The sequence below is a fragment of the Podarcis cretensis genome (genome assembly GCF_951804945.1).
Source record: "Podarcis cretensis genome assembly, chromosome: 15".
Classification (NCBI taxonomy): domain Eukaryota; kingdom Metazoa; phylum Chordata; class Lepidosauria; order Squamata; family Lacertidae; genus Podarcis; species Podarcis cretensis.
Genome location: NC_137185.1, coordinates 8987587 through 9012710, shown reverse-complemented (window position 1 = coordinate 9012710; position 25124 = coordinate 8987587). Strand labels below are relative to the sequence as shown.

Genomic DNA, 25124 nt, shown 5'->3' with positions numbered 1-25124 from the left:
AAAAGAAAAATCAAGGTTCTTAGCCCTCATTGTTGTGCAGAAAAAAACTGGGACTACCTGCCTGCTGCCTTTCCTTTCCCACTATTTTTTGGTGAGCTTTCTCTGTCCGTGGCTGGTTATCATGGTTTCCCTGTTCAGGGCCAAACACTTCAGGATAAAATGCTTCATAGGGGTGACATAAGTAGAGGGAAGCCTGTTTTTTGGTGCTTAACTTCCACAGAGCTTCCGCCGTGCCGCAAACGCTGGGAGGAGATGGGGCTCTCCGGTTTGCAGACGAGCTTCAGAGATATACAGGCTCATTTTCTGGCATAAAGTCCTTGGTCTATGCGCAACCTCAGAAGGATGTCCCACCTCGGTCTATGCCCAATCTCGTCACAGAATTTGGCGCAGCTTGACATAGATGCTGCTCGCTTAGAACAGGGAGGTGCTCTTGAAATACTGGCAAGAAGGTGGGGCGTCGGGAAGGATCTCCTGCAAGTGGGTAGGTGGGTTCGGAGATGGACAAGACCTTGCACAAATTAGGGGGCACACACATCAGTCTCCCTTCTGCCCATGCTGGCCACCGTTTGACCATCCCTGTGCTGGGAAACTCAGCGCAACAAACCGGAGAAACGAAAGACACACAAATATTTTTTGGCCCTGAATTACAGAGTCTGCAGTGAAGACTCTCAGGTGTGTGCGTGCGCACAAACACACACACACACCAACACACAACTTCAACTCCTGGTGGGAAGCCACCTTGTTTTCCCTGTGTGCTTTTTCTTCTCCTGGAAAGAACTCTCTCAGGTATTTACAAACATTATTACATGGAAGAAGATGCCAGTAAACCATTAATTGAAATGACAAGTGCAGGCAAATTCTCGTTCCCCCTTCCTCCCCCTAAAAGGGTGCAGGGCAGGTTGCAGTTGCAGTTGCTGCTGCTGCCGTCGCCTCAGGCAAACCCTCTCATTCCTCCTCTGTGTCTGCGCTCACTTGTTCTCAATCAGCGTTTGCACTTTGCAGACCAGATCTCTCGCGATCTTCAGGATCTCCTGCACGTTGTGGTGCTCTGCCATTTCTGCACAAAACACACAACAACAGAAGTAAGAGGATGGGGAGGACCAGTAGTGCGAGGAGCCAGAGGCAAAAGTGAGTGGAGGAAGCTGAGATTGCCTGGGAGTATACACTAGTGGCCAAAATTGTGGAAACCATTTGGAAAAAGTGCATTTCTGAGGTTTGTTGGCTCATAGCACCATTATTATTATTAGTAGTAGGAGTAGTAGTAATACCATAAAATTATATATCAATGGAAAGATAATTTAATGAAGAATGTAATGCAACAAAGTTTATTCACTTATCTGTATTCTATCAAAAGTTATAGCCATATAACCCGAAAAAGGAAGCACAACTAAGTGTTTGATATGCAGCTTTTTTTTTAGTTGATATGCAGTTGTGCTTCCTTTTTCAAACCTCAGAAATACACTTTTTCCAAAAGGTTTCCACAGTTTTGGCCACTAGTGTATATATCAGCTCCTTGTTTTTGTTGTTGTTGTTTAGTCATTTAGTCGTGTCCGACTCTTTGTGACTCCAGAGCACGCCAGGCACTTCTGTCTTCCACTGCCTCCCGCAGTTTGGTCATGTTTGTAGCTTCCAGTACACTGTCCAACCATCTCATCCTCTGTCATCCCCTTCTCCTTGTGCCCTCAATTTTTATATCAATTCCTAACGAGCTCAATTGACCAGTTAGCTAAGCTTTCACTAGAGGAATATGCAGCAAAACCTTGTTTGGGATAAGGCTATTCCAGCCCCATTACTTGCACACTTGCAACTTAGAGGACCAGAGCTGTCCATGTAAGATAGATTAATTTCTTCTTGCCGCAGTCAAGTTGCGGTTACCTGGCCCACCTTGCCGAGTCACAATAGTCCATAGCATAGTTTTCTGGACTAAATTTGGCAAAGGAGTTCTGGATGCTTTAACTGAAGCACTCCGTGCTCATGTAATGGCCATGCTAAAACTGCAGAGCACCCTTGGGTCGAGATGGCCTTCTAAGTGTTTCTTATCAGTTAAAAACGCTGAGCCAAAACAGCTGCTCTTCCAGCTCCTGTTCCCCAATTAAAGATATGGCTACTAAGCCCACACATAAAACAGATACGCTCCTTGCCTGCATATACCGATTCACATTAACCGCTGAGCTATCTTCACCTGGAAACTACAAAGAAAAACCCAACAGCCCCATTTTCGGAAAAGTTCCAGGTCAAGGAAAATGCTAGACTAGGACGCTGACCCTGCTGAGATGCAGAGGGTGCCTTTTTCTTGTTGCACAGCAACACTCCCATCACAGGAGCCCCTTCTGTACTCTGTTGCAGTTCATCCCAGAAACAAGTTCGCAGCTTTCAGCTTGAGATGAGAATAACCAGAAAGGAATGCATCACTTTATTTCCAAGGTGAAGCCTCGTACCTGCCATTGCTCGGGCATTTTAAGAAACAAAACAAACAACCAAAAAATGATTAGAAGAAGCGCAGTTTTGAAAGTGCAGCCTGATCTCTTGATTCAAGGTGGCAACAGGTTGTATCCAAAAACAAGAGAAATGTTTGCTCCTGGATCTCAGAAACCATCTGTGGCGTTTGCCTCCTAGGTGGGTCATAAGAAAAGGGTTAAATGAGGGTGATTGGCCAGTGGGAATGCAAGGGAGGAGTAAAAGTCAGAGTGGGAGGTTTTGAAAAGTCAGTTGAGGTTTGGGAATTGGAGAAGGAAGAGGAAGGAATAGGAAGTGGGTTGGTCGAGTTGTATTGTGAGAGAGTGAGAGGAATTGTTAGGTGGAGTCAAGATAGATAGTTGGGGATAATCAGTTTGAAGTTGTTAGGAACTAAGATTAAGAAACTGTCAAGAAAAATTAACTGAAACCATAAGCTTGTTCCTGCATTTTAAAATAAACTTGATTATTTGTTTATGTTAACAACTGACTGGACTCCGTGTGTCCTCGTGAGATACGGGGTGGTGGCAGCGGAAAAAGCAATCGCAGTGGTGGCACAGGGTCAATAAACCGTCAAACGTCCGGGGGCCCTGTGTGATCGCCACACCATCACACCAGATTTGGTGACAATCTTGAGTTGTTCTGAAAGGTTTGGTCTGCCACCTTGATTCAAAATGGTGTGTGGTGGTATCTGAACGCAGACAAAAACCTGCTCCTCTGTCTCAGGAACTATCATGCCCAACCACAGAGAACAGGTGGAAAAATAGGCAGCTTTCCAAAATACAGATGATCGGGACTGAATTCTGATCTGCTCCTGTCCTCCCTCTGCCCAAATCCCTTGCTTCCTAAACAAACAAATGAAAAGCTTTCCCTAAACGCCCGCAATCTTAAACTGAACAACATCGAAGTCCTTGAAAAAAGAATAGAAAAAGAGAGTGAAATTGCATTGAGCTCGGCTCCCTTACCATTAAAAAACTTGATGATATCAGTAAAGTCCATGTTGTTATCGCGGATAATCTCTCGGTAGGCCTCTACCAGTGCTAAGGCAATGAAAAGGACAAAATGTTCTGAAGAGATGTGCTTTGCTGCCCAAATAACTTCCCACACTGTAAAAACATCCTCGTACAACAATTCTGAAGAGAAGGAACAAACATTGCAGAGAGCATCCTGTTACTCAAGCGTACCATGGTCACAACAGTTTTCTTGACGACATTAATCCCGCCCCCACTCCCCTCCCCTGGGGAAAAAATTAAGACTAATAAAAATAATCTGTAATGGCATCTTTAGACTTGGAGGGGTCACCTGCCAGGGATGCTGTTGCTGCATCCTGAAACGGCAGAATCTGCACTAAGGGCTCGTTGGGGTCAGACTAGATGGCTCCCAAGATGCCACCCAACCCTTTTGGTCCCATGATCAACATGTGGCTCAAGCATCTCACCTCTCTTAAAATCCAGCAGGAACCAGCGGTAGCAAAAGTAGAAGTGAGTGTAATCCCCGTTCTGGTGCATCAGTTCAAAGAGTTCAGAATCCAGAATCTTTGGGGGGAAATGTGAAAACAACAACAACAACAACAGAGACAAAATGAGTTCCAGTTTTAAATATTTGACAACACAGATATCCGAGCGACAATACAGCTGTGCAATCAGGGGCTTGCAAGGTCTCAGGATTTTGAAAAGTGAAGATTTGGGAGCAGGCCACACCTACCATGGCCTGACCGTCAGGTGAGATTATTGGGCCTCCAACCCAGAGAGGGGAAGAGGTGGGGAGCTCAATGCAGAAGAAGGTAAGGACACAAGGCTTTTTTCGGTGAAGGGGCTGCAGCTCAGGGTCTGCACCAGAACCTGGCAACCTTTGGCACATGATGGGCTCCCAACTGGCCACCACATTGAAACAGAATCCCAGCCAGGTGCTCTGACTGGCACCACAATGCTCTTCTTCACACATTCTTCTCTCTCTCTCACTCTCTCTCTCTCCCTCTCTCTCCCTGCCACTCTCCTTTACAATCCTCTCTTTCCACCCTTTGGCGTCCATTCTTCCCCTCACACGAACCCCAGTCAACCAATGTTCATTATCTCTTCCAGCCAAGCGCATAATCTCTTCCAGATTTAAGTTTGCAGACACCTCCCTGCCCTAATGTTCCCTTCTTCCAGACCTGCCGGCCTGATCTCATGCATGTGTCTAAAAGTAAAGGTAAAGGGACCCCTGACCATTAGGTCCAGTCGTGGATGACTCGGGGGTTGCGGTGCTCATCTCGCTTTATTGGCCGAGGGAGCCGGCGTACAGCTTCCGGGTCATGTGGCCAGCATGACTAAGCCACTTCTGGCGAACCAGAGCAGCGCACAGAAACGCCATTTATCTTCCTGCCGGAGCGGTACCTATTTATCTACTTGCACTTTTATGTGCTTTCAAACTGCTAGGTTGGCATGTGTCTACTCAGAAGTAAGTCCCAGGGAGGCGTTTGAGCTGCGTTCACAACCCTGCTGCAGCACTTTCCCCCTTTTAGGGAAATGTGCTGAGAAATCAGAAAACTGTCTTATATCGGTGGCTGGGTATTGATCCATGTAGGTCAGAAGTGTATACAATGATTGGTAGCAGGATTTCAGAGAAGGGTCTCCTGTTTCTACAGGAGATGCTAGGGATCATTCCTGAGACCTTCTGCACATGCTCTATAGCCCCTGCAGTCAAAAACATCTGGAGAGCACCAGCTACACTAAAGCTTTGGGGGCGGGCTTTAATTGTGGGAAGCAATCATTGGTTTAGTGCTGCTGTTTGGGTGGATTGTATTTAATTTGGTTTCAGTCTTTAGTTTTGTGCCCATTTTAATTTTGCTAAACTGCCTTCAGCTTCAAATGGACGGAACAGGACAGCTAATTTTTTTTTTAACATAGGCATGCAAAGCCCCACCTGGATCAGGGACCTCATGTTTGCAAAATGTGTGTCCATGGCACCTCCGTTAGGGAAATTTTGACTCATTCTCTTCATGAGATGGGTGAAGCAACTGTAAGCCAACTCATCTGAAATCAAACACAGACAGAGGTTAATTTAAAACAAGAACAGTGAAGCAATGCTTTTTTAAAGGGTAAATCTGCTTTCTAATCAAGAAACAGTGTAATCCTATGTTTACTCTGATGTAAGCCCTACTGTGTTCAATGGGGCTCATTCCCTAGTTTTTAAGGTCTGCAATCCTAACCCCACTTGCCTAGAAGTCCCATTTAATTTAATAGGACTTACTTCCAAGTAGACATGTTTAGGCTTGAACTGTGAACCAGTACATCCATCAGTTATATTTATTTATTTGTAAAAAAAAAAAAAATGCTACTTGCCCATAGATATACAAAAATTCATACTCCATGCAAAGTATCTATTATATAATACACAGAAAAGAAATGCTTGATCTAAAAAGGAATGGAGGCAGAAAGAAGAAGAAATAAATAAAGGAAGACAGAAAAAAGGGAAAGGAGAGAGAAAAAAATAAAGAAAAAAGACTTTCAGTTCTCTGTCCTGCAGCTAAATATAGTATTCACTCATTAACACCCAACCATTCTGCCTTCTGTATACCAATATTTCTTCAAACTTCAATTCCAGATATTACAAGTTCATTTTCTCTCTCACGCAAAAAAAGTCCATCAATCAGTTGTATTTAGAATAAAATTGTTTCAGTTGGCCAAATCCAGCCAACTGGTGTCTCCATAACTGGGCAACTGCAGTGCATGGGCCAAAATCAGCAGAGCAATGGAAGTTCATCTTCATGTAGAGTACAAAGGAGCTAAACACACAGGCAGAGTTCTTCAGTAAAAGTTTACTGAGGTTTTTAAAAGCATGCAGGAACTTCCTGGATCCCCAACAAGGCAAAAACCTCGCTTTTGCAGAAGCAAAAACACATGGTATATACAGAAACCAAAATAGAGAAAAAGAAGACGACGAAGAATTCAGGCAGCACTCAGTGGCAGGTTTATATCTCTGCCTCTAAGCACTGACCTTGAGTTCTTACAGGACTCTAAGAATAACAACAGCTGTGGACATGCTTTGTCCAGAAAGCACAAGAATATTCTAGTAACTTCTAGTAAATCCCGGAAGATTCTGCATCCACCCCTGATAAATTGAATAATCAGAAAAGGTGGCTTTGGGATAGCTTACGTCATTGTAAGCTAAGGTAAACTATGGCTTAGCATGAACGTGCAACTGTGGTATAAATGAATATATATTTTTATATGGGGCTGCACAGATACCATGAAGACTTCTAACCTTTGTCGAGTATAACCATGAGTGGAGCCAGGAGGTCACACATTCCTTGGACGTACCCAACGTCTAAATGTTCCCAAACGTAACTGCAACAGAGGGAAGAGAAATGGAATCATACGCTTGAAACGTCTCTTAAATGAACTGCTTCCAATTAAAGGGCAAATTTGCAAAATGCAGCTTGGAACTTTGGTCGAGCCAAAACAAACTAGGATCTGGAGGAAGGTTCTCAAGAAGCTCCTCTGAACTTGGAATGTCCTCCTGAAAATTTGAATTCTTATTCTCCTAACAGGGTTATCGAACTATATTATCGTTATTCACTTCTGTAGCTCTCCCAAGCTCCGCCCCTTGCTCCAACAGGCTCCGCCCTCAAACTGTCAGGCTCCACCCCTGCTGAATCCCAGACTCCGCACCTGGGAGCATCCCGGTACCACTTACCTGCACATAATGTTCCGTAGTTTCTCCAGGTTCTCAGCAGTGAAATACCAATAATTCCGATCACACCTCTGTACATCTTTATCGATTCTGTGCAAGTTTAAGGCAACAGTGTCCAACATTTCTATCTAGAAGATACAAGTACACGTCACAGAGGTGTTGCTGAATAAAACACGACTTCTCTGTTGCAATCTGATATTTTGGAAACTTGAGTATGTTTTAAAAACACACACACACACACACACACACACACACCACTACTAAATTTTATTTATTATAATCATCATTGATTTATTAATTGCCTTCTGTGATGGGGGGAAGAGAGCACCACCCAAAAAAACCCAAGAGGTTCAAATGCATTTTTCATTGCATTTCATTCTTTCTCTACAGCCAACATGAGGACTAGTATCTTAGAATTCCTTTGGGAATTCTGTGTGGGACCTACTCAGTTCTGCAGTTCAGTGTGATTGATGCAGATCTGTCAAAACATAGCATATGAAGGTCCCCCCCCTGGACCAGGTCTAAGGTTCCCCAACTTTGAGCTAATGCAGGGGTTGTCAACCAGGTCCCTACTGCCCACTAGTGGGCGTTTCAGGATTCTAGGTGGGCGGCTGTGGGTTCTACGGCACAAGCTGAATCCTCCTTCCATCAAACACTGGTGGTTGGTAAGGAAATTTCACCATCAAGAACGATGCATTACTGGGCGGTAGGTACAAAAAGGTTGACTACCCCTCATCTAATGCATCCCAGTCCTTCATTTACATCAGGAACACGGCTTATTTCATTCTGTGTTCAAGTGCAAGAGCAACCCTTGTGAGGAGACAGCAAATCAACTGGACCCTTTTCTCCCATAAAAACACCCATTTGCTGAGCTCTTCAGCGGAGGCCCTGCTTCAGGCACCCTCGCTTATTGAGGCCACTGGGCACAGGGCCTTCTCTGCAACAGCACCCCAGTTATGGGCACATACTCCTCAACCTGCAGAACTTACAGAGTCATTCCTCTAAGCAACACTATATTGCTTTAGATGCCTGCTGAGAATTCTTCCGTTGAGGCCTGTCTATCCAGACTCAAGATTGAGATGCTTATATTTCTTTTCCAAAGTTTTGTTGATTTTTAACTTTGTTAAAATATGTTCAGCTTTGTTTTGCAATATTGCAATTTTGCAATATGCCCTGCCAAAAAAGAGGGCATTGTTTTAAGTTCGGGGGGGGAAAGAGAGGGCAGGAGATGGCAGGGCCCAATGAAACAGACCTAAAGGGTTCAGACTTTTTGGATCACCAAAATGCAGTATTCAGGGCTGTCCAAGAGAGTAGGATGGAAGAGTGAAGCTGTGGCTCTCTCTAGATGCTGTTGGGACTCCAAACCCCATCAGCCTGAGCCAGCAAGGGATGATGGGAGTTGTAGTCCGGCAACATTTGAAGGCCCACCAGTTGCCCATCTCTACAGGGTCCCTCTTACCTACCGTATAAGACGCAGAACACACAGATATGGCCTCCTCTGCAGGTTCCTTACAGTCCATCTGGGAACAGAGCTGTTCCTCAGTTACTAAGTCCTGAGGTTCCGAGCCCTTGGCTTGAGGATCCTGGTCAGAATCTTGCCTCTGTGGATCGGAGCCAGCTTCCTCCTCAGCCCCATCCTCAAAGCAGACACTCTGCCCGTCATCAATGCTGGACAGGATGCCCGACGTGACGGAGTAATTCCGGGAGGACGGGAGCCCAGAGTCGGGGGAGTCAAATTCTACCGACTGCTGCTGCTCCACGGCCACAATGACTGTTGGCGCATCGCTGCAGCCCCCGGTCAAAGATGGGTCTTCCTGAACCTTCAGGTCTCGCTCTACCGAGTCCATTTCATCGACGGATATAAACACCTGAAGGGCAAGATGTTTATCATGAAAGGAAGGAAGGATTAAACGAACACAGCAGGAAGGTGAAGGTCTGATGCACCACCTGATACAGTTGGAAGAACCGGACATGGAGGAAGGGGTGAATTTATTTCATGGGCACAAAACACCCCATGTATGAGATAAGGCAAGAGGTCCAAGGTCAGCCAAGCCAGTCGCTATGGCAATGGCCCAGTACCATCTATATAATAAGTGATTAAGGCATGTCAGCTCATTTGTCAGTCCATGAATCCCGCCCATGAGTCAGGGTCTGTGTTACGTTTTGGAACTGCTGGAGCAACAGAAACGCTTTCTACTTGTACAGTGGTGCCTCGCAAGACGAAATTAATCCGTTCCGTGAGGCTCTTCATATAGCGGTTTTTTTGTCTTGCAAAGCAAGCCCATTGACAGCTTAGCGGATTAGCGCTATTAGCGGTTTAGCGGCTTTTAGCGATCAGCTGTTAAGCGGCGGATCAGCGGATCAGCTGATAAGCGGCTTAGCAGCTTAGAAAAGGGGGGGAAAGGGGGGAAAAACCGCAGGAACTTGCAAGACATTTCGTCTTGCGAAGCAAGCCCATAGGGAAATTCGTTTTGCGAAGCGCCTCCATAACGGAAAACCCTTTCGTCTAGCGGGTTTTCCGCCTTGCGAGGCATTCGTCTTGCGGGGCACCACTGTATATATCTGTATCTGTATCTGCAAAGGCTACAAGCTTTATGTATAAATCAATGTCCAGAACTGTATTGCTGAAGCCTTATCCTCCACAGCAGTAAACTATTTTGGACCTTAAAACTGCCATGGTGTGGTGACTTGAACTTGGATGAAAAGTGGCACAGAAATATAATAAATCAAATCAAAATCAAATCAATCTGCTGGGGGAGAGGCTGCAAGCAGGCTGTGGATGGGCCTAGATGGGGGTCCAGAGCCAGAGCCAATGATGGGCAGGGTACCCTGTTCCCTCTCCCTCTCTGTGCCACCTCTTTCTCCCCATTCTCATTCCCTTCTTTTGCACCTGCATGAAACTAGGGCAATGGCCAAATGAAATTAGGCCTCAGGCCAACTGGGGCTCTCAGGCCTCAAGTTGCTGACCCCTGGTCTAGATCTATGGACCTTCGGTCTGACCCAGCAAGGCTCTCTGCATTATGGCACAGCAAAGAGGTATGTAGAACAAGGCACATTGCCTTACATCGTTGCTGATGGTGGAGTCCCTGTGGATCAACCGCTGGACGTGGCTGTCTATGCTGCTGCCAGAGGAGAACTTGGTGGCTGTTTGAGACTCCTTCTCCCGAAGCTTCACAATCACCTCGCAGGCTTTCCACTCGGCCATCACTTTCTGATACCTGAGCGCAATTTCCTCATCAACCTTCAGAAAGGAAGGGGGGAAAGGCTGTCAGGAAGTCATCTCTCGAAAGGCCTTGGGAAACTTCTGCAGGTTTTCATTTAAATATATATATATTCTTTATTTTAAAAAATCAAAAGTACAAAATTACAAGTGCATAGAGTGAGGTAAGACACACACAAAAAGAAGGAAACAAGAAATAGTATCCACGTAGAAAACAAGACAGAACAAATAAAAAATATATACTGTGTGCATTACAAAAAAAGGGGGGGGGCGGTTCTGAAAGGTTTTCACAACAGGGAAAGCTGAGGCTCTTCAGACGATGCTGGACTACAACTCCCATCAGTCCCAGCCTGCCTGGCCAGTATTGAGGGATGATGGGAGTTGTAGTCCAGCAACCTCTGGAGAGCCACAGGTTCTCCACTCCTGCCCTAGACAACAACCTTAAGCCTTGTTAACACCATTGAAATTAACTCGCAAGCTTTCTCAGAGGGCTTTAAATGAAGGCTTAACTTCTCCTCAGGTGCCTTTCAAATCTTCTGAAGTCTTCACTCTAGTCCAGGATCCACTGTTTCCTCAGCTCCACTGCAATCCATCACCACTGCGGCCTCAGCTCTTCCAAAAGTGACTGGGGGAGTCTTGCACGCCTCTCCTGCAGCAATTCTTAGCTTTTTCTCCCAAGTCAGGGATGGGAAGCCTGTGGCCTTCCAGAGATTGCTGGACTATAACGGGGCGGCCCGTCCCATTTCGCCGCCTGAGGCAAAACAGGAACATGCTGCCTCCTGCTACCTCAGCCCTGAGTCGCACGGTGGCAGCTTCCAGCAGAATCTCATTGAACACCACTGCCGGCACTTTTCCTCACTTCTGTGGTGGCAGTGGCAGGTCAGGCGCCGACCCACAGGATTTTGCTGCCTCATGGACCAATTGGCCACGCTGATGGGAGTTTTGAGCCCGAAACGCCCCTGAATTATAAACTCGTCTTGTCCATGCGCACCCGAGGTTCTGGTGGGAGAGAAGGGGGCCCAGGGTTGGGCAACATCGCCAAATGAAAGCTTTCAGAACCCTAAGAGTCACTCTTTGACTCGCCACTAATCTTATCTTAGCTGCAAGAAAAAGAGGAGGGGGCTAGCAGGCTGGGGAAAAGAGGCAAATTGTCCTCCTCCTCCAGACTTTATCTGCACACTTGTTTCCGGCCAAAAACCCCAAGGCCACACTGACCTTGCAGCCTGCAGCTGTTCCCATTTCTCTCCTGGGACAGAAATGAGAAACTTCAGGACTCTGCAGATGATCATTCATTTGTCATTAGCATCTTAACCTCCGCCAGTGAGCTCTGGGTAGATTCTTCCTGTTGCACATCTTTTGTCGATTATAACCATCATTTGTCACTCCCGCCTAGGGAATAATTACATTTTGGTTCGCTGTAGGGAGATGCTAGAGGGTTGCATACACATTGTGCTTTCACTTATATGTTGTTGTTGTTATTGTTGTTGCGAGCATTACCTGACATTTTCAGAAGGTCCAATTAACATTATTTGGTTTTCAGGAGCAGTTCACGTGCTTTTTATATTTTAAACAATTCATGTTTTAAATCGCAACCCTGGAGATAAATATAAGCACAAGCTGGGTCTGCACAGCGACCCACACTTTTTGCTATTTTCATGGGTGCTGCTCAGAAGCAAATCCTCTACCTTATCTCTTGTGGGGGGGGGAGGCAAGACATCACCAAACCCACCCTAGTAGTCTGGTGTACCCTCAGGAAAAACAATTTCTATGTTACCTCCGGGGGGGGGGGAGGGTAAAGGTTTTGATGCCAAAAAATAACACAATTCTCCTGTTGTTTATGTGGTTTTCTAATCAAACACAGATTTACCAAGCTAAATGTTATCCCATCACAAAAATAATGCCAGGTTTGAATTCCCCACACCCAAAAACCTACTTTTAAGACTCCTCACTGAAGCGGGTGGCACTGTGGGTTAAACCAGAGCCTAGGACTTGCTGATCAGAAGGTCGGCGGTTCAAATCCCCACAACGGGGTGAGCTCCTGTTGCTCAGTCCCTGCTCCTGCCAACCTAGCAGTTCAAAAGCACCTCAAGTGCAAGTAGATAAATAGGTACCACTCCGGCGGGAAGGTAAACGGCGTTTCCGTGCGCTGCTCTGGTTCGCCAGAAGCGGCCTAGTCATGCTGGCCACATGACCCGGAAGCTGTATACCGGCTCCCTCGGCCAATAAAGTGAGATGAGTGCTGCAACCCCAGAGTCGGTCATGACTGGACCTAATTGTCAGGGGTCCCTTTACCTTTACCTATAGGTTTCGCTCCCTAAAACGACATACCCTAATACACAACGAGGCGGCTTTGTTAGGCCTGGTCTCTTCAGGGTACAGTCTTGTTCCTGGACTGTAACCCTTCAGACTGGAAGCAGAAGGTTTCTCAGCCCAACTTAGAGGTGCTGTGAGCTGAACCTGGGGCGTTCTCTGTGCAGGGCTCTGAGACTGAGCCAGCAAGAAGCCACAATGAACTCCACACCCGGCTAGCATTAGCGCCAAAGTGATGTGCCAAGGAAGGCAGGGGCAGGACAAATTAGGAGGAAGGAGACTTGCCAAAAACCATACAGCCAGGTTACCTGCCTGATGTCAATAGGCAGGGAGTTCCAAAGTGTAGGTGCTGCTTCTCTGAAAGATTGGGGGATAAAAAAAATGAAAGAAGGGTGGTGCTGAAAGGCTACAGCCTTTGGGGTTGGGCTAGATGACCCTTGGGGTCCCTTCAAACTGTATGATTCTAACCCCTTTGTATCTCTGTGGTTCCCGTCCCTTGGGGGGTATTACCCAAGGGGTTGCCTAAGTGGTAAGGGGGCAGTGGGCGTAAATGACTCTCAGGCTTTGAAAAGCTGTTATTGCTGGATCGATGTCATCCATCTTGTTGAATTAATTAATTTAAATAGGTTTCAAATGGATTTTGAATAAATGTGCAGCTAATTGTCAGCGTTTTGTATTTTATTGCATCGTTATCTTCCTTAGTGGGTTGTGCAGAATAATGCTTTTAATAGGATTGTTGTTGTTGTTTAGTCGTTTAGTCGTGTCCGACTCTTCGTGACCCCATGGACCAGAGCACGCCAGGCACTCCTGTCTTCCACTGCCTCCCGCTGTTTGGTCAGACTCATGCTGGCAGCTTCGAGAACACTGTCCAACCATCTCGTCCTCTGTCGTCCCCTTCTCCTTGTGCCCTCAATCTTTCCCAACATCAAGGTCTTTTCCAGGGAGTCTTCTCTTCTCATGGGGTGGCCAAAGTATTGGAGCCTCAGCTTCAGGATCTGTCCTTCCAGTGAGCACTCAGGGCTGATTTCCTTCAGAATGGAAAGGTTTGATCTTCTTGCAGTCCATGGGACTCTCAAGAGTCTCCTCCAGCACCATAATTCAAAAGCCTCAATTCTTCGGCGATCAGCCTTTTTTATGATCCAGCTCTCACTTCCATACATCACTACTGGGAAAACCATAGCTTTAACTATACGGACCTTTGTTGGCAAGGTGATGTCTCTGCTTTTTAAGATGCTGTCTAGGTTTCCCATTGCTTTTCTCCCAAGAAGCAGGCGTCTTTTAATTTCCTGACCGTGTCACCATCTGAAGTGATAATGGAACCCAAGAAAGTAAAATCTCTCACTGCCTCCATTTCTTCGCCTTCTATTTGCCAGGAGGTGATGGGACCAGTGGCCATGATCTTCGTTTTTAATAGGAAAGGGATGTGTTTATAGAACCAAGGGAATGGGGCACCAATATAGTTTGAGAACCACACTGCCTTATCTGGTGAACCTGCACCAGAGGATGCATCAAGGACCAAGCCTCCCTAAAGAAACTGAGATTGGCCTTTGTCTGTTGGTGCACACAGCACAGGATTGCTGCCAAAAGTTCTTCTGCAAGCCTTTGTAATTCAAAATGCCCAGGGTGGAGCTGAGAGTGCAATGGAGACACTTTGCCGTTGAACCTCCCTGTCTTAACAGCATCTTCAAGCAACACTTCTTCCCCCACACCCACAAAAAAAGACCAGGTCAGTTACCAAGCATCTAAAAATAACCTGAAGTACTCACCCGACCCATCTCCTTCTTGGTCATGCCAAACTTGTAGTGTCCCAGCAAGAACGGCCACACCTCCTTCCGAATGTCATGCTGCACCCCACCATAGTAAACTTGCCGGAGGAGCTCCAACTCCTTGTAATTCTGAGCCAAAGAAAGGCGGGAGAGAGATTTGTTTTTTTATTATTATTATTATTATTATTATTATTATTATTATCATTATGAAGACTATTACAATGAGTTAAAGTAGAAAAAGAATACATAAAACATTTTAAAACAACATGACAGTAAAATATAATTAAAATTGCTATATAACATATACGCAAATGGATGAACTTACCGTTTCCCTCAAATATACATTGATTACTGGATCACAATGGTTTCAATAAATACCGTACGTTCCAAATATCATTACATTTTCCCACACATAATCTTTTGTCTGCAAGTGATCTGTTAATGGGCTGCAAAAGTTGTCACATCTTCCATCCATTGACTGAAAGAGGCCATATTTCCCTCTTTCCAATGTATCAGTATCAATCTTTTTGCAGATGTAAGGGCACAGAGAATCCATTTAACTTGCCCGGTTGCCAAGCCCCATATATTAGGTATATAATTTAAGCTAATGCTATGTTCTGGAAATTTTTAACTCTTTCCTCATTATCATAACAAAATAAAATAAAATCCTTCCAATAGCACCTTAGACATCTTTGTTTCAACTACAGCAGACCAACACAGCTACCTACCTGTAACTCATTATCATACTTATACAAGCAAATATTTTCTTCCAGAAATTTGCCAGCATCTAACACTGTATAAACAAGTGTTTCAAAGAAGCATGGATGCAGAAAAAAACAATGCAATGACCCCAAACTGAATGTTGAAATCCCGCACAGAGCAGGAACGAACTCCCTGCGTCATCAGCAGATGTGTGTGCTGAATTCGACTTTAGAATCGTAGAACTGTGGAGCTGGGACACTCAGAGTCATCTAGTCCAACCCCCTGCATTGCAGGGATCACAACCACCTCTCCACCTGCCGCACACCTGGCTTGATCTGTGAGGCAGGTAGGCATGGTTTAGAGATGGGAAGGCCTAAGAAAAAATGTGGGAAATTTGGGGGGGGGGTCCTAATTTGAGCAGTGGGCCCAGAAACGCCCCCCCCAGAAGGGGGTGTGTGGCTAGTATTAATAATATTAATTTATATTAATTTATAATTTATACAGTCGTACCTTGGGTTACAGACACTTCAGGTTACAGAGTCCACTAACCCAGAAATAGTACCTCGGGTTAAGAACTTTGCTTCAGGATTAGAACAGAAAATGTGCGGTGGCGGCAGCAGGAGGCCCCATTAGCTAAAGTGGTACCTCAGGTTAAGAACAGTTTTAGGTTAAGAACAGATCTCCAGAACGAATTAAGTTCTTAACCCGAGGTACCACTGTATTTATACCTCGCCCATCTGGCTGGGTTTCCCCAGCCACTCTGGGCAGCTCCGAACAGAATGGTGAGGCCTAGTGTGTCAAGTTTCATCCTTACTCTAAAGCAGTGTTTCCCAAACTTGGGTCTCCAGCTGAACTACAATTCCCATCATTCCTGACCGGCTAGCTAAGGATGATGGGAGTTGTAGTCCAACAAGAGCTGGACTCCCAACTTTGGGAAACACTGCTCTAGAGTATTTCTGGAGGACCTGCGGGGTCAATGACTAAAAGGCTCTTCGGTGGAGGCTCTCTTCCACTCCTGGCTGTCTGGGGCTATCATTTTCCTGCCTTCCTTGGGAGCATCATGAGGCATCTGATAGAAAACAATATACAAGAGAAGATGGGTCTTAATCTGATTCAGCAACATAATAAAAAAGGGGGGGGGGCGAACCCATCAACACTTAACCTGATTGCATCTCATAATGGTTTCTTAATGGCCTGTTATCATCAAGTGCATCTTCAATGGGCTAAGGGCTATTTAAGCAAATTGATTTCAGAGAATCTGCCGGAGGACTAGGAGCCTTACGGGTTCGAGCACCAACTCCATACATCACGGCGGCGTTCATGGAAGGCCTGTTAGCATTTCGACTCAGGACGCCATGGGCCAGAATCTTCCTGCTAAGACCAGGGGAATCCTGCCAGATCAGACGACAACAAAATCCGCCCACTGCCGTTTCCTTTGGTGGCCAGCCAGAGCCCGAGAGCAGGGCACAGAAGCAACAGACCTTTCATGCCATCGACATCTTCTCCCCCGGCAACTGATGCTCAGAGGTACACTGCCATGGCTCATGGAAGTTTGATTTCTGCTGTCAAGGTGGGACTCGTCATCAGAGCCCTCCTCCCACTCTGTGGATTTATCTACTTCCCTTTTAAGGCTGTCTAAGCCAGTTTGAAGTTTTCTTCTGCGGGACGCAGGTGGCGCTGTGGGTTAAAGCCTCAGCGCCTAGGGCTTGCCGATCGAAAGGTCGGCGGTTCGAATCCCTGCGGCGGGGTGCGCTCCCGCTGCTCGGTCCCAGCGCCTGCCAACCTAGCAGTTCGAAAGCACCTCCGGGTGCAAGTAGATAAATAGGGACCGCTTACCAGCGGGAAGGTAAACGGCGTTTCCGTGTGCGGCTCTGGCTCGCCAGAGCAGCGATGTCACGCTGGCCACGTGACCCGGAAGTGTCTCCGGACAGCGCTGGCCCCTGGCCTCTTAAGTGAGATGGGCGCACAACCCCAGAGTCTGTCAAGACTGGCCCGTACGGGCAGGGGTACCTTTACCTTTACCTTTTAAGCCAGTTTGAAGTTTTCTGGGTTGTTGCTGTTTACAATTGAGTGTGTATGAATTTTACGAAATAGATCAATAAGCCGGTGGTCGTTGGCCGCTTCCAAACTGTCTGCAAGGGAAAGTGGCCCTTAGAGTTAAAGTCTCCCCACACCTGATTTTATAGATAGATGGACAGAACGGAAAGAGGGAAAAGCTATTTGTGCGCATGTGCACTACATATGGTGTGTTTCTGTGTGCACATGCTTGAGATTCTTATTATATCAAGCAGCAGAGCATTTCTATAAAATCAATCAGTACAGAGGGCGGCCTCCTACCTTCTTGTCCTTCTGATATTTGCTCCAGACCTCTTTCGTCAGTCCCCCCGCGGCACTCGTGGGTTTGTCCGGAGGGATGATGGTGTGGCTTACCAGGGCAGACAGGTGTGTCCGGACGGTGGACAGGTGGCGGCAGTAGGCGAGCCCTGAGTTCGAGGGGGAGGAGAAAGAAAAGGATGGTTTAGTGGAGAACTGAACGACCTGCCACTTTATGAGTGCTTCACACGCTTTTTAGAAAGTTCTTTAAAAGGGCAGGATCTGGTGTATGGGGGTGGTGGTGAGGGTTTTAACCCTTTTCCCCAGTGCAGGTTAAGGACTGTAGGGCACCATATGGGGGTTAACCCTTCCGACGTGCAGGTACGGACCGCAGCGCATGGAGAGGGGGAGAATTGTAACCCTTTCCCCATTCAGGTAAGGACCACAGTGTGCTGTAAGGGGAGGGTTGCAACTCTTTCCCCATGCACGTTAAAGGACACAGGAAGGCACAGAAAAGGGGGAGGGTTTTGATCCTTTCCCCAGATGCTGGTTAAGGACCACAGTGAACCATGGTGAGGGTTGTAACTCCTTCCCCTCCCAGGATATGAACCACAGTACATGGGGCAGGAGAAGGGCTTTTAATTCCTCCCCCTTTAATAATAATTTTATTAGTTTTCAATTACAGTCCAATAATAGCCTCATTTTAACAATACCAATTTATAATACAATTATTAATATCAATTGTTCAAATACCAAATTATGTAATTTAGATAAAGTGCCCCCCCCCACGCAAATGCTGGATTAGATGGTTTGATGATTTTCTTTATTTCTGCGTTCCAAAATCTTATTAATTTCAATTACATTCCGGTCATCATCATAATCTCTCATACAACACCTGCAATATTAATAAACTTCTATTCGTGTGGACACATTAAATGATGTCTACAACTACAAGTGAGGAACTCAAAACTAAATCCTTGTTCTTCCAGTGTATGGCAATTATTCTGTCCGTGGTGTTTCTTCCTGGCCCTGTAAGATGTTATGTCTTTCTTTCCCCTGGCTGTTGCTGTTATCCGTCATGCCTTGGGCAGAGCTGATATCCCATTGTTGTTGATTTAAGAGGGGAAGGGCTTTTAAGACCCTTCTCTATGCATTGCAGTACCACTGAATAAAAAGGCAAAGGTAAAAGTAAAGGACCCCTGGATGGTTAAGTCCAGTCAAAGGCAACTATGGGGTGCGGCGCTCATCTTGCTTTCAGGCTGAGGGAGCTGGCGTTTGTCCACAGACAGCTTTCTGGGCCATGTGGCCAGCATGACTAAACCACTTCTGGCGCAACGGGACACCGTGATGGAAACCAGAGTGCACAGAAACGCCGTTTACCTTCCCACTGCAGTGGTACCTATTTATCTACTTGCACTGGTGTGCTTTCAAACTGCTAGGTTGGTAGAAGCTGAGACAGAGCAATGGGAGCTCACCCCATCATGTCAATTCAAACTGTCAGCCTCCTGAATGACAAGACCAAGAGGCTCAGTGGTTTAGACCACAGCACTATCTGCTCCCCTAAATATCACCCTTGAATATCACCCCATGTCCCAGCATGTTATTCACTCCAGGAAAGAACTTTCCATTGGTACCTGTTCCCCTCACAGAGCTACAATTCCCAGAGCAGTTTAACCATTAATCCCTGGGGTCCTCTAGGAATTGTAGCTCTGAGAGAGAAAGAGGAGTCTCTTTCAAACATTGGAAGACTTATTTCCAAGCAAAACACGATACATCTCAATTGGGACAGCGGACGTACAACGCTGCCCCCCCCCCACTTGCAAACATATACTTACATCCATAGAAGGCTCTGGAAATAATCTGTTTCTTCATGCTTTGGCATAACATTTTTAGAGGCGTCCTGTTGAAAGAAATATCCAAAGGCTTTAAACTGACAAATGCACATGTTAAAATTTATTTTTAGAAGAAACTTCTCAACAGCCTGGCATAAGCTTTCGTAGATTACAGTCCGCTTCATCAGATGCATGGTGCAGCTCCTGAGTTTATCATTGGAGGTGTGTGTGTTGTAAACAGTGAGGTTGAAAAGAAAGCACAGAGACAGTGCTGATTACACTAATTTTGTTTTTCTGTGTTCTCAACAGTTTTGTGAATTAACCCTCGTCAATCACGCGATTGCCGCCAAACCGTGCACGCTAGCAATGAGGGATGGAGGAGAGATTACCGTATTTTTTGCTCTATAAGACTCACTTTTTTCCTCCTAAAAAGTAAGGGGAAATGTGTGTGCGTCTTATGGAGCGAATGCAGGCTGCGCAGCTATCCCAGAAGCCAGAACTGCAAGAGGGATCACTGCTTTCACTGTGCAGCGATCCCTCTTGCTGTTCTGGCTTCTGGGATTCAGAATCCCCCCCCCCCCTTGTTTTCCTCCTCCAAAAACTAGGTGCGTCTTATGGTCTGGTGCATCTTATAGAGCGAAAAATACGGTAAATTCAGTACGCACTTAAAGCACAGATCTGTAAAATCTGCACTTCCCACAGCCGTATGCAAACTGAAATGCACTTATTCTTTGATATTTGCACTAACACAGAGAGCCCCCTCCAAAAGCAAGGTCAACAGATGGGCAGTTCATTTCACCTGTCGTGGATGCAGGTGCAGCAGCTGGGAACGTCGTAAGGGGAGCTGCCGGTTGAGCACGAGAGGCAGGAGGACCCCTGGCTGCACGGGTCCAGTTGCCACGACAACAAGCTGGCCCCAAACCCCTGCATCTCTGACGTGTCGCCGATATCTAGGCAAAAGAGAGAAATGGAGGGGAGGTGGGGGAGAGGGAGAAATATTAAGCGCTGTATGAAGCATCAGAGCGTCCTTTGGGCTGAGATTTGGAGGGGAGGGAAGAGGAGAAATATGCTGCAAAGATTTGCAGTGTTCTTCCCCTCCGATACACCCCCGACCAACACCAACAAGTTGCAACACTCTGATTTCTCCCTGCTTCTGTTTTGCTCCATTTGGGGCAAATATAGCTAGAAAAAGAAAAAGAAAACATTGCGACCCTGATTCCGTAAGCCACAGAGAGTCAGCATGGTGCCTTCCAGGTGTGTTGGACTACAACTCCCATCATCCGCAGTCAGATGGCTCGTAGTCGGGGATGATGGGAGTTGCAGTCTGTGGCATCTGGAGGGGACCAGGCTGGGGAACCGCCACCACTTTATTTCCCCTCCCTCTTTTTAAACCGGATGATGCCTTTCATAAACAACTGGCTGTCAGCTCATCCATGATGTCCATTAAGGCAAATGGCTTGGGCCCAAACCAGGCAGCCGTACCGAAAACATGCAAGCAAGATGCGGGTTGGCGAGGTTATCTCCCCACGGCTGCGCTTTCAGATTTTGGCGGGAAAGGGTTAGAAAATAAGAACGGAGGAGGAACTCCAAAACATGCAACTTGGCTAGCCGACACAACGTGTATTCACGATTCCAAAAAGTGGCCTGTTTCAGGGTGGGGTTAGAGCAGTTAATGGATTCAGCTATTATTGCAACAGAAAGTGTTAACAGAAAGGTATATGGGTTGGATTGGAGAATGTGGTTAGTATTATCCAAAAAAAAAGAAGCGAGAGAGAGATGTTATGTTCATGCTATAGAAGCCAAACTCCATTAAAGCAAAAGCGAGCAGGGAGGATAAAAAATGCTCTTCACCTTAATTCTTCAGGAAGGAGCTGAACAAGCCAGTATTTATGGCAACTTCCCCCACCCCAAATCCATTTGGCCAACCAATCTTAAAGGGGTGGGGAGTGTGGTTTGGGTTTTTCCTCCCCTTCTCCCCCCACCCCTCCACAAGACAAGAAAAAGACAGCTTTGGAAGGTCTTTATTGATTAAAAGAAACCATATCCTTTTAAGGTGAACCCCACAGAACCTAAGAATTCAGATGAAAGGTACCAGAACTGGTGAAGAATTAGAGTGAACAGCATCTTCAGAAACGAGAGCTCATTTTTGTTTGTTTTTGCTTTTTGTTTTTGTTTTAAATCGGGTTTCCGCAAATCTTCCTGATCAATGGCCAGATTTTCAGCCGCATGCAAGAAATGTCAAAAGGGGGTGGCAAAGAACTCAAAAGCAAAATGGAGAGCGAGGTGGGTGCAAGAGTGCTGTCATTATGCTGTCCAGAAGAATGATCAAGGCGCCAGGGGTAGGCTGGGAAAGGAGAGACTCTGGACTTCAAGGTCTTATGGCATCTGCTTAAGTAATGTGCATTGCTTGGCAGAACAACCTGTCAGTTTTCTCATCCTTGGTCCCAGTATTGCCTCTTGTAGCAGGGAAGAGGAGGGAGACAAAACTAGCATGAGTTGGCTCTGCCTGTCATTGGCTCTGGCGCCACCCACTGTTGGGCTCCTTGCCTTCTGTCCCATCATTTCCAATGTGCACTGGGCTCCTCTATAAACATTCCCCGTACACTGAAAACTAGGAAGTCAGGGAGACTTAGTCTTCTTCCTGACATGCTAATTTTATATGTGAATGGATTTTCTTCCCCTTATCCCTAAGAAATCATGTTCCTGACACTATAGATTTATTTATTTATGAGAGAGCGAGAGAGAGAGAGAGAGAGAGAGAGAGAGAGAGAGACTTTGGGGAAATTTCTTTTAAAAAAATATTTATTTTGCTTGTTTGCAATCAGATTTATATCCCGCATTTTCCTCTCTCCAAAGAGAGATAAGCAAAGTGGCTATAGAAAGCCTGCAGGACAAAACAAATAATAACCCAATTTTAAATGAGGTACAAGTATGGCAGCCCTGGCTGCCAATGTTGCTACTTTTCGGGTGTTTTGGAGTGTCCCACTCTCAGCCCTATGGAGGGTGTGTGTTCTGGATGCCACGTGGCTCTTGCGCACATGCACGTAGGTGTGTGGAGCTACTGACATGTAGGTGCACACGGGGGTTAGACTAGATGACTCTCGGGGTCTCTTCCAACTCTACAATTCTATGATTCCATGCCCTTCCCTGCTTGCTCATCCAGACAGCAAATGTTGCTGACCGAGTGCGCTGGAGTGACAAAGCATCAGGCCTATGGAAGACAAAGCAACCTCATTCCTGGGAGTGGGGGGGGGGGAGGGGAGAGAAATGTGGCCCTCCAAGCTTCTCCGTTTGGCCCTGAGAACTCAAGCCAGGCCACACCCTTCACTGGCCCTACTTCACATCACCCCTGTGTGTTTTCTGCCTGGCTGGGATGTGTCTTCGAACTCTTGACCATGCCTGTTACTTGCCTGCATGCAGGAGGGTATATCTGTAGAAACTAGCCCACTGTACAACAGGTAGCATGACTGCCTGTCGCTCCACCCCATTTTACCTCTGGCCACGCCCACCACAAGCATTTGGCCCCCAGAAGGCTTCCCAGAGGTGAATGAGGCCCTCAGGTTACAAATGGTCCTCCATCCGTGTTGGAATAGGATGGGAGGACAGAGGCTCGGGCTTTGATCTGGTGCCCCAATTGCCTTCTTCACCGTTTTGCATCTGCCCAGATACCAGTTGTCAGAGCCAGACTGTGGACAGATTCAGACATGCGGTAATGGTTTGTTATGGTTCTGGACAGTCAAGAGTTAACACTCCAAAAGCGTTCTTATTAACTGGGTGCACTGCCCACATGATCCAGGCATTTCCCTTTGATCTGTGCTCTGTGGGGGCTGAGCTCTCTCTGGAGAGCAGTCTATCTCAGAACGTGGGCAAGGTAGTTTCGTTTTTGTTAGAGACAGAAAGCTGCGAACACGCAGCTAGATTCTGCAGGTTTTCTTTTCTGTTTGTTATGCTTCTAAATAAAGAGTGTTAGAATAGAAGCACTGGTGTCCAGCTGAGTTATTGAAGACACTATGTCGACACAGGCAAGCCATTTTACGCTGCGTGTGAACTCTGCTATTATCCGGCAACTGAGAAGAGTGGCAGCGCGCGAGTGGAAGCTTGTGGGCACCATTGAAGGTTGTTGGAGTGGCAATAAATTCAGATTTATTGCAGGGCCGTTGCAGCAGACTCAGTGGGTCAAAGGATTTACGACCCACAAACTTTAACAATGGTTTTCCTGGAGTGGAAACTGGAGACCTGCGTGCCACCATCTTTGGCAGGGGTGGGGAGCTTGTGACCGTCCAGATCTTGCTGTGCTACAACTCCCATTGTTTGCTATGGTGGTTGGGAGTCCATCTGGAGGGTTGCAGCTTCACTGCCTACAGTATAAGCCTGGGTTTTGAGTAATGCTGGTACGAGAAAAGGCATTCGACCCGCAAAAAAGACTCGACTCTGAGTATTTCTATCAGGCCTGACCAATCTAGAAGCTTCACATAGGCTGCCAATCAGGAGGCCCGATGTTACACCCGCAGTTCCCTTGTCCACCTGAAGAGGCCTTTGCACACACCACCTTAGAGGCATGGGCAGGAATTTGGAGGGGCAGATGTGGGGACAGCAAAGTAAACCCTACAAACATAACAAAACATAACATAACATAACATAACATAACATAACATAACATAACATAACATAACATAACATAACATAATGAAAAAGGAAGGAACAGGCAAGTTGCTCTCTAAAGAAATTAGAAACAAACACAGACATCTGTCATCTCAGGTTCGACAAATGAGAGAAACCTTGTTTTAAAAAATGAAAACTGGGATTGTAGGGATTATGGGTTGCCCAGCAGGATGGGGGCAACTACCCCCTTCTTCACTGCCACCCCACTGTGGACAGCCATGTCTTCAAGCTTTTCTGGTTCAAGGTTCCTGAGTACTGAGTGCAGACTACCATCTAAGCCAGCCTTTCTCAACCTGTAAGTCCCCAGATGTTGTTGAACTACAACTCCCATCACCCCTAGCTAGCAAGGCCAGAGCTCAGGGATGATGGGGGTTGTAGTCCAACAACATCTGGGGACCCACAGGTTGAGAACCGCTGATCTAAGCAGAGAAGAGAAAGGAGTTAGTGACTGTAACGGAAACAGGGGACAAAAGAGCCACTGGTCTCTTAGGTTTCCCTTTTCCAAGACGGCCTCCTTGCAATTCCTCTGAGCCGGAAGGAGGCGCATCAAGGCTGCAGCAATGCCAGCACCGTTGCACGTTGCATGCGAGTGTGAGAAAGTATGTTTTGCTCTGGAGCTGCCAGGGGGTGGGGATGAAGAGGGAGTGGGGTTGCGGGGGGAGAAGGATAAAAACCTTTCATCCTTTTAGGATCTGTGAGGTTCCGATTGCAGATCATGGATAGCATTGCGTGCAGCTTGTCTTCGTCGTCCTCGTCATCGTCGACGGAGGCAGAGCGGCTGGCAGCTAAGTGGTGGTAGTTAATAGTTACTGCTCAAAGAAAATAGTGAAAGAGGAATAAGAAAAACAAAACGGGCATTGGGATCCACCAGTCAAGTTTTGAAAGGACATGTCTGAAGCAAAGGGAACTGGGTCCTCCCCTCCACAAGGGGGCAAACACAAGAGACTGACACCATGGATTGGTAGGAAAGGCCACCTTCCAACCAAAGGCCCATTCATCCATCACTAAGAGCCGAGCATGAAGGGCGCAACAGCTGGGGTTGGTGCTTCCAAAAGTTGTCGAAAGATGGCTTGCCTACTCAGCCAGTCAAGGAAGACTGCACACAATTGTATGCATTCCCCCACCCTCAATGTCACAAACAACCTTCCAGAATCACAGATTTGTACAGTTGGAAGGGACCATGACGTCCTT

General features: G+C 46.5%; 1 protein-coding gene across 8 annotated transcripts in view; it reads right to left on the bottom strand.

The window, feature by feature from the left end:
- The window catches only part of SGSM2 (small G protein signaling modulator 2), an 83517-nt gene continuing 58393 nt past the window's right edge, over positions 1 to 25124 (bottom strand). For 4 of the 8 annotated variants that reach the window (XM_079955442.1, XM_079955441.1, XM_079955444.1 and 1 more), the window contains 13 exons: positions 24608 to 24742; positions 20071 to 20221; positions 19275 to 19339; positions 17464 to 17609; positions 14425 to 14553; positions 10193 to 10369; positions 8592 to 8996; positions 7132 to 7256; positions 6700 to 6782; positions 5359 to 5468; positions 3893 to 3989; positions 3420 to 3587; positions 1 to 1057 (listed from right to left, as the gene is read on the bottom strand). In XM_079955442.1, coding sequence (XP_079811568.1) covers positions 969 to 1057; positions 3420 to 3587; positions 3893 to 3989; positions 5359 to 5468; positions 6700 to 6782; positions 7132 to 7256; positions 8592 to 8996; positions 10193 to 10369; positions 14425 to 14553; positions 17464 to 17609; positions 19275 to 19339; positions 20071 to 20221; positions 24608 to 24742 — 1880 coding nt within the window. In that variant the 3' untranslated portion in view covers positions 1 to 968. The remainder of the gene's footprint in view (positions 1058 to 3419; positions 3588 to 3892; positions 3990 to 5358; positions 5469 to 6699; positions 6783 to 7131; positions 7257 to 8591; positions 8997 to 10192; positions 10370 to 14424; positions 14554 to 17463; positions 17610 to 19274; positions 19340 to 20070; positions 20222 to 24607; positions 24743 to 25124) is intronic. The other 4 variants (XM_079955447.1, XM_079955448.1, XM_079955446.1 and 1 more) reach the window with 3 other exon arrangements.